Source organism: Mchenga conophoros, linkage group LG23 (assembly GCF_057382185.1).
Source record: "Mchenga conophoros isolate Kocher_MC1m ecotype Shallow Benthic linkage group LG23, M_conophoros_male_GT1.1, whole genome shotgun sequence".
Taxonomy (NCBI): domain Eukaryota; kingdom Metazoa; phylum Chordata; class Actinopteri; order Cichliformes; family Cichlidae; genus Mchenga; species Mchenga conophoros.
In genome coordinates this window covers 3,356,374-3,365,237 of record NC_140547.1, presented here as the reverse complement: position 1 = coordinate 3,365,237, position 8,864 = coordinate 3,356,374, and the positions used below count along the sequence as shown (strand labels likewise).

Below are 8,864 nucleotides of genomic sequence, written 5' to 3'. Positions count from 1 at the left end.
GCCTGGTCGGCCCCCCGACCGTGTGGCCCGTGAACTCTTGTGCCTGTGGGCTCTGGGTCGGCCCCCTGAACCTTATTTGGACTATAGTCATGTGCTCCTGTGTTTTCTGTTTGTTTTTGTTTCCCGTTCTGGTCCCTCCATCCTGGTCCCCCGCCTCCCGCCCTGGGTGGGTTGTTTTCTGTTTTTGTTTTTTCGGGTTTGGGCTGTCGGGAGCCAGCCCTTGAGGGGGGGGTACTGTCATGGTCCTGGGCCATGTTGGCCCAGTGTTCTTAGTTTTCTTGTATGTTTGTATTTTGTTCCTTATTTAGGCCATGTTTTCTGAGTTGCCCTGTTGTGTTGTTCCCTAAGTGTTTTCCCTTCATGGCTTTTACCCCCTGTGTGCCCCTCTGTGTATCTGTGAGCCCTCGTCTCTCCTTATGTTTTATTCCATGTTTTCCCAGCCCGTTATGTCTGTGTTTTCCCCGTGCTCTCTCTCCTCCTGTCTGAACCTCTGTGCACTTCCTGTTTACTTTGTGACTCTCACGCCCGTACATGTCATGTTCAGTTCACCCCGCCCTGTCTCGTTATGATTATCAGTGTCACCTGTGTTCCCCGTGTGTTCCCACTTTCCTCGTTAACCCTCTGTGTATTTCTGTCTGCGTCTCCCTCTGTTCGGCGTGACGTCGTCCCCCATGCTGTGTGTGGATCTCCCTGTGTCTCGCTGTAAGTTCTTAGTTTGTGGCTTCCCAGTTTAGTTTAGTTTGTATGTTGGTTCTACCGGCAAATAAAGCTGTGTTTTGAGTTCATTCCCTCGAGTCTGTGAGTCCTGCATTTTGGGTCCAACTCCCGCCTGCCGCACAGCGATTCATGACATATATAGCTTTATGAAACCTGAAAATAGGGCAATGCTCCCACATCTAAAACAGCTGGTCCTCTGATTACATCAAACAGAAAACAGACAACCGGGGTTTAGAAAAAAAAAAAAAAAGTCAGAGCACGCAAACCAGAGGCAGCCACATAACTTGATCAAGAACCCCAGGGCATGTGTAATAAGTATATTCATTTATTTCTTGATCATAGTGACTGTTTTTTATGCAGTTATATCCACATACCTAATTATGATTATCTAGATATCACAACTTGAACTAACTCATCTCATGATTACAAAACGTTTCATTAACAATTTTAAATTAGTCTTTTTCCATAAATGCATTTTGAAGAAGAATGTGATGTAGTAAAACTGTCACAAAGCGTCCTGGGTCCTTGATGTTAATCAAACCTGTTGTGGAATTGGGTGATTAAAATTTTGAGTTGTTTTGATACAGATTTTAGCAATTATATAAAACAGCATCAAAAATAACAAGAATATGACATCTGTGTTTATATCAACAGAAGACTCCATTGATCTAATTAAATATCCTTTGTTCTTTTGCTGTTGGTGTCTCTAATGAGGAAAAGAAAGAAATAAAAAAGCTCTTAAAGAAAATGAAATAAGACTGCCTCATTCTGCTGAGACCGTGGAAAGAGTCCCTTCACAGGCCGGTGGCAGTTGAGAAACCAAATCCCACAACTTCAGAGTCCTAGCTTACGCATTAATTTTTAACCATAATGGACACTGGGTGCCGTCATTTTGCCACGGCCCTGCTTCAGCTCCTCTGACCTTTCACCTTCTTGCACAAATGACGTGTCACTCCTCCACGTCACCTCCTGACAGCACTAAGTATGACGACACTTCCACAGTTCTGATTAAAATCCTCACCCAACCTTGGTCATACCAGCCATGACCATTGTTAGTGCTGTGGATGGCATGACCTAACAACCCAGGTTTAGGTGACCATTATATTAGGTGTGCTGGATGGAGGGTGTTTGTTTTTGTTTTTTAAAAGCTATGAGAAGTTGTTTGATAAAATTATGTTTTAAAATTAAGTAAACATGTTTGTTCAGTTGCTTTCCTTCACCTTTTTTAATTAAATAAAATATTTTTATGTTATTTTTTTTTTTTTTACCAGAAATGCAGACACAAATGGAAACAATCCTACATTACATCATTCTGTGATCAAACAAGACCTGATGTCCACTACATGCTTCATGTTTCTTTCAATCCCAATATTTATAAATCTATAGCAATAAAAAAAAATCAAAAAAGACAAAAAAATCTTCTGCTTTTTTAGAGACTATACCTTACTATACAACAGAGAAGATGTCAAAAACAAAGAGAGAATAACAATGCACGCTCAATCATCCAGGTAAAAAACAAAATCCCATAAGTTGATCCAGTTCATCTGGACGTTGTGTTTTCAGTTGGAGAAATGTTTTGTCTCTCATCCAAATGACCTGCTGTCGAAGAGAGGATAAAAGAACTGAGAGACACAAGAAAACAACCAAAAAATCTTCCAGGTGAATTAAATAACTTCTTCAATGAATTGAACACACAGAGAAAAAAGACTTCCTACTTCTTTGGCCTTGAAAGAACATGGCAAGAGAAAAATAGCATAAATGCTTTAACTATTGATAACCACGAATGTTTTGATCCACAATGAATCTCTGAATATGCTTTCAATTTCTTTTCTAAATTATTTTAACATCTTACTCACATGGGAAGACTTTTTACTTAATAGCTTTTAAACAACACATCTCTCAAATTACCAAAGAGTTTAAAGACAGATGGAAACCTGAGTTTTGCATGAAAGAACTGGAAATCAAACTCATGCCAGAATCTTTCAGCATGAATGGACAGCAGAGGGCAGCAACACCAGAGAGGGAAGAGGAAGAGGCGACAGATCCAGAGAGAGGAGAGGTGGCAGCCACTTTGGAAAAAAGAGAGTAAAGTGCTGTAGCTCTAAAGAGGAGGATGGTGCAGCTGCAATGTCAGGAGTCATAGCTTGTGAATGAGCTAAAACACTTTTTAGTATTGCTTAATGTTAAATTGCTTTAATGGCTGTTAAAGTGCAATTATTTGAACATATAGACATAGAGCACTTTTATTTAGATGTTTCCAATTCAGACAAAGACTTTGTTATGGCACTGATGAAATGGGCCACATCATGTGGTATTTCTATGAGTAAGACAGATTTGACAGTATCTGTCGTAGTCTAGTGCCTCAGGTTCATTGTTATGCTAAAAAATGAAGCCGTTGCCAATCATTCTTCGCTGCATACGAGCTGTCGCCACTGATTTCCAGTCCAGCTTCCTTGTTGAGTTGTTTGTTATGTGTAGATAAAGCGCTGATTTACCCCCAGAGGTGCTGTTTTTATGCTTGGATGACTCATAGGTCAGAGTTAAGTGGCTTAACAGACAAAAAAGACAAAGTCTGGCTCCTTGAAATAAAATATAAAGAAATGAGGGGTTTCTGGAGAGTTTTGCACAGTTTTGACTTTATAATGCAAGTTAAGCATTGGAAAAACTAACAAACAACCTCAAATCCAAAAAATAAGATGGAGGCCCCATCAGCAAAAGTAGGAAAACCAGCTGACAGTTGATATTAATTCCACCAACTAGACATGAAAATCAGTGATCTATCTTTTTTTCTATTCTGCAACACAAAGTGTTTGATAAAAAAGAATGCATAACCAATGTCTGTTTTAACTTAATACACCCAAAGCTGAACACTGAATATTTGTGGCTTTGGTTTTATTTTTGCTTCGGTATATTTCGATGTCACGTACAAAAAACAAAGAGGTATAATGTTGCCATGGATACGGTGAGACATACTATTCAACCCCTGTTTTGTATCTTTTAATTAATTAATTAACATTTTGAAAATGTCAAAGATAACACAGTTTGAGAGGCATTAGTAAGAAACACGAGAAAATTCAAGACTTCAGGATTTGTACTGCCTTTTTAGATTTACTTAAATGAAGCGTTCAATGAATGATCATCATATAAGCCACATTGCTAATAATCCTTAGTTTACATGATGGGCAAACCAACAATTTTTACGTTAATTACGCAAGTAAAATACAAGGCTATTACATTAACAGAATTGGAAAATGATCCTTAAACTTTGTATGGTGTTTAAGGCCATTGTATTATTGTAGGCTCTACCTACGATATCAGAATCAGAATCAGAATCTGAATACTTTATTGATCCCTGGGGGAAATTATTTTTTGTTACAGTGCTCCATTTTAAACCAACATTAAGACAAGACAGACAATACGCTAACTAAGAATAGTACAATATATACATATATATACATACATACATACATAAGTCACTTATAAATATATATATATATATATAAAGCGCATTAAGACAACTGTTTTTGTGATTTGACACTGTATAAATAAAATTGAACATTCAGTGTATAAATAATTAGAGATTATAAAATAAGATATTAAATACATAAAGTAAAAAAAATCCGTCTGTTTAAAGTTAATAGGAACCCTTCGTAGATGATATAAAATACTGTGTGGTAAAAATACCCCAAACATTGTTTTTAGCAATATAACAGTGTTTTCTATTACAATACATGTAAACGTAGTGTTGCTCTTTATTTTGCAGTAAAACTTGAGCACAGGGCCATAGCAAAAAAAATTCATTTTTTTGTTTTGAAAGCATGACTGTGACTTGTTTTGATCTTGATATTGATTCGGCTCTATAACAGTCATTAATGGACAGTCCAGTTTCTTTGCAAGTTCAGATTTGCAATCTGAATGTTCTAATGTGATGCATCTTCCCACCTGAAGATCCACAACCTGCAAATTAACGAATCACACATTACATCACACTGCATATTATGGAGTACTATTTAATAGGTTATTTAAAAAAATACTTTAATCTGACATTCAGTCCATGTCTTGTTATTTAAATATCTATGTCATGGTCCTGGGTATTTTGAGCCAGTGTTTGAGTTTTGCTGTGGTTCTTGTAATTTTATATTATGTTTAAGTCCACTCATTGTTCTAAAGGTTAATTCTTTAGAGTCTAGGTTATTCTGTTTAGATTTTGTTTATTAGATTTCCCCCTGTGTTGCTGCCCTCTGTGTGTCTGTGTTTATATAGAAGTGTAAGTCCTTGTGCCCTGTTCCCCCTCCTTGTTTTATTCCATCCATGTTTCCCTCGCTCTCTCCCTCTCATCAGCCTCTTCTCCACTCCCGCATCATGTTTCCTGTTTTATTGTGAAGGTCCCGTGTTTTCATGTTCATTCTGTTCAGTCTGGTTTCCCCGGTCTTGTTATGGTTACTAGTGTCAGCTGTTTTCGTTGTGCGTTCTCACTCCCTCGTTATCTTTCTGTGTATTTATATCCGCATCTCCCTCAGTTCCGTGGCGCGTCCTCCCTCTTAGCTGTGTGACACTCCCTGTTTTCTTACTATTAGTATTTTCCCAGTTTAGTTTTTGTAGCATTTTGCCTTTTTCCCAGCAATAAAACTGTGTTTTTGAGTTCACGTACGGTTTCCATGAGTTTTGCATTTGGGTCCTTCTCCTGCCTGCACACAGCTAGTTCATGACAATCTATAGAAGTTTATGTGACATAACTAAAGTTTTATCTGTCAAGTAGAAAGAAGAGTCTCACAAACATGCATTTTGTTTGTCTTTAATAGATACACATTAAAAAAATTAACAAAAAATATACTTTGGCTGTTAATACTTAATACACACAGAACTGTCCAAATGTTCAGCTGATCAACTCTTTGACAAAAGTATTATTATTATTAAAAAACAACAACAACAACAAAAAAACAACAATCGCTAACTAACAACTATGTACAACAGCTTTTATTTGCTCCTTTGCCCCAGGTGGTCACCACAGCTGGTAGGTCCATTTGTTTGATTTGGCAGAGTTTTACACCAGAAGCTTTCTTGACACAGTCCCAGAGGGATTTGTGAATCTGAATTTTTATGGCTGCTAAGCAAAGGTGTTAACCACTAAAACACTAGAGGTGCTAAATAAAAAATAAACAAACAAACACAAAAAAACCCCCTAAAAATCCCACACAGAAAACTATTTGCTATTGTTAATATAGTGAAATGAATATATGAAGTGAAGTGAAATGAAACCATTTGATAGCAGTGTAGTAGTCGGGGGTTAGGTTTTGAAGAAGCCAAGTGAAAAACTAATCCTAGAATATGGGATTATACTCAGATCTTATTATACAGATACAATTTTTCTCATGCATATATGTGTGCATTTTTCATACTGTAGCATTGAAAAGGAGAGTAAACACTGAAGATGCCTTGCAGGATTTAGCTACATGTGTCAGAAGTAACAGTTTTTATGTGGTTGTTACTACACAGGAATAGAGCACAGCAGAGAAGCAATCATATGATAGCTGTTTAGACTGTGGTTGTTTGGAGCCTCTGCAAGATCTGTGCTGTTTTCAGTCTGTTGTGTTGGGACTAAACAGCTGATTTAGTTTTGAATGATAATGAAACATGAACAGGACTTTTGTATATCAGATAATTAAAACTGAGTTTGTGATTTAATACATGTAACTCAGAGGTCCTTAATGTTAGAAATGTAAAAATTCCCTGACTGTGTTAGAAATCTTTCTTTTTTTTATTCACTATGAGAGGGAGCACACTGTGTGACAGTGCATCAGTTAGATAACAACATACGTGTAGGTCTTGCTTGGCTTCCTCAAATTATCGCCCCAAAATAATATCGCACGACTCTACTGTTTGATAGAGACGTGTAAAGAAAGAAAAACAGCGTGGTTAATTAAAATGGTCACTGGTATTTGTATTAATTGCATAAAAACCCCTTAAAACACGAATCGACTGACTTTGTCTGTAGTTTCTATATGACATGATTTTCTGACATAATGATTATTGTAATTATGCACAAATTTGCATGTAAAATACCTGCTGATATTTACCTGCTGATCACTTTACTATTATTATATACAAGGATTTTTGCCAACATTACAGCGCAAGGGTTTTAAACTAATCAACTGCATTAGCTTGTTCTATACAAAGAGTTATTGCATGCATTCAGTATTGGAGTATTAAATGCAACATCTGTTTGACTAAATTTATTTTACATTAAAAAAAAAACACATTTAGGTAACTATCCAAGTACTGTATGCTATAATGAAATGTTACGAAATGTTAAACAGATGGACACACAAGTAGAGCTTGCTATGTGCCGTGCTGTATAAAACAAAGTTCCTCTCTTCTGTAGATTCAATGAATTTTGTGAAATGCACACTGGACTTATAATTATATAATCAGTTATATTACAGTGAATGCAAGAAAATGAACTGGGCAGCTAGTACATTGATCCATGTGAGACTAAGTTTTGCATTCTAACCTGTTGTTCCTCGACTGGACTTTGTCGTCGGATGAATCGATGTAGCATTAACTTTAAATGACTCCTAAACTTCACACCAACAAATGCATAAAAAACGGGGTTGAGGCAACAGTGGGAGAAAGCAATGAGCCTGCACACGTAAAATGCATAGTCAAGCTGGGTGCTTGCTTTACATTCAATTAGTGATGGGACCACATGAGCAGGCAAGGCCCTCAAAAAGATTACAACATTGTACGGCACCCAGCCAATGAAGAACGCAGTAACTATACAGAATACCAACTTGACTGCTCTGTTCTTCGTGTGAGATCTTGTTCTTGTGATTCTTTCTAGTATTTGAATGTAGCAAAAAGCCATGACTACAAAAGCAACTAGGAAGAAACCATTCTGTTGGATGACACCAACAGTTTCCCACATGGGATGATTATATTCACAGCCCTGTGACTCTTTATCTTTGTGGTGGACCTTGGTGATCGAGCTGAAGAGGAGGGAGGGCATGGCTGCTCCAGTGCTGATTATCCAAATCAGGACAGACAGAAACACCCCGGTGGAGTGTTTCGGTGTGCTGAGATCAGACAGAGGATGGACCACAGCCAGGTATCTGTAGATGGTCATGATGGTCAGGAAGAGAATGCTGCTGTAAAACCCAGTGAAGAAGATAAAAGTCACAACTTTGCAGAGAATTTCAGAAAACACCCATCCCTGGACGTGGTAAATGGCCCAGAAAGGAAGACCGACGGTGAAGACGAGGTCAGAGATGGCCAAGTTGAGGATGAAAATGTTGGTCAGAGATTTAAGATTTTCATACAAAGCCAGGATTATGAGGACAAGAATGTTTCCTGTCAGGCTCAGTGTGATCACAACAGAGAAGAAAATCGGAATGGCAAAGGATCCAAATGTCACCACTCCACTCTTATCACAGATTTCATCCTCGTAGTAATAGTCATAAGTGCTGTTTAATGGATCTTGGCTGGAATTAGTTGACATATTCTTTTCTGTCAGACCACTACCTACAAAATAAAAATAAGTAGATGACTTTAGTGACATGTTACAATAGATTTTTCTCCATGAGTAAAAAACAGCATGGAAAAGATTTGAAATAAAGTACCTTCTGCTTGATGAAATCAATAGCTTCCCAGATGAGACACCTTCTGTGGCAGCTTAAAAAGAGAATCATTTATAAACTCGTGACATTTTCAGTTTCTGCTTCTGTTTTTGTGGCCACACCTGTTTTCGCATATAGTTTTTTTTATTTTTTATTTTGCGTTTACTTTTTTTTTTTTTTCTCATATAGTAAATAGGTGACCTGTGTGCTTTTTTGGTTGTAGCATGATCCACATATTTGTGAAATGAAATTTGCCGACTTTATAACGATGGAGCTCAAAATTCTGCAATTGTTTCTTCTGTGTCTATTTTCCCCCAGAATATATCATTAGGTAAAACAAGGAAATACACAACTCCAGGATACATTTGTTTTTTAGATTTTACAACCCCAATTCTAAAGAAGTTGGAACTGAAATGTTCAGTTCATTTTTATTTCAAACATGTGCGTTCACAATCATTACAAAATATCATTCTTTTGTTTGAAAAGGAGTAGGCAGACGTATACACCTCTGTTCTAGGATGCCCTCTGGACCCA

The 8,864-nt window shown here is 37.3% G+C and overlaps 1 protein-coding gene across 1 annotated transcript; it reads right to left on the bottom strand.

Moving 5' to 3' along the window:
• Positions 1-5,473: 5,473 nt before the first annotated feature.
• On the bottom strand, positions 5,474-8,408 carry xcr1a.1 (chemokine (C motif) receptor 1a, duplicate 1). Its single transcript, XM_085265523.1, has 2 exons — positions 8,334-8,408; positions 5,474-8,235 (listed from the first exon to the last, which is right to left on the bottom strand). Exon 2 carries the CDS (start codon positions 8,210-8,212, stop codon positions 7,187-7,189), a length of 1,026 nt encoding a protein of 341 aa, XP_085121649.1. The 5' UTR covers positions 8,213-8,235; positions 8,334-8,408; the 3' UTR covers positions 5,474-7,186.
• Positions 8,409-8,864: the final 456 nt, after the last annotated feature.

Coding starts and splice junctions, on each gene's coding strand:
- xcr1a.1 (XM_085265523.1), bottom strand. CDS start 8,212: ATGTCAACTAATTCCAGCCAAGATCCATTAAACAGCACTTATGACTAT.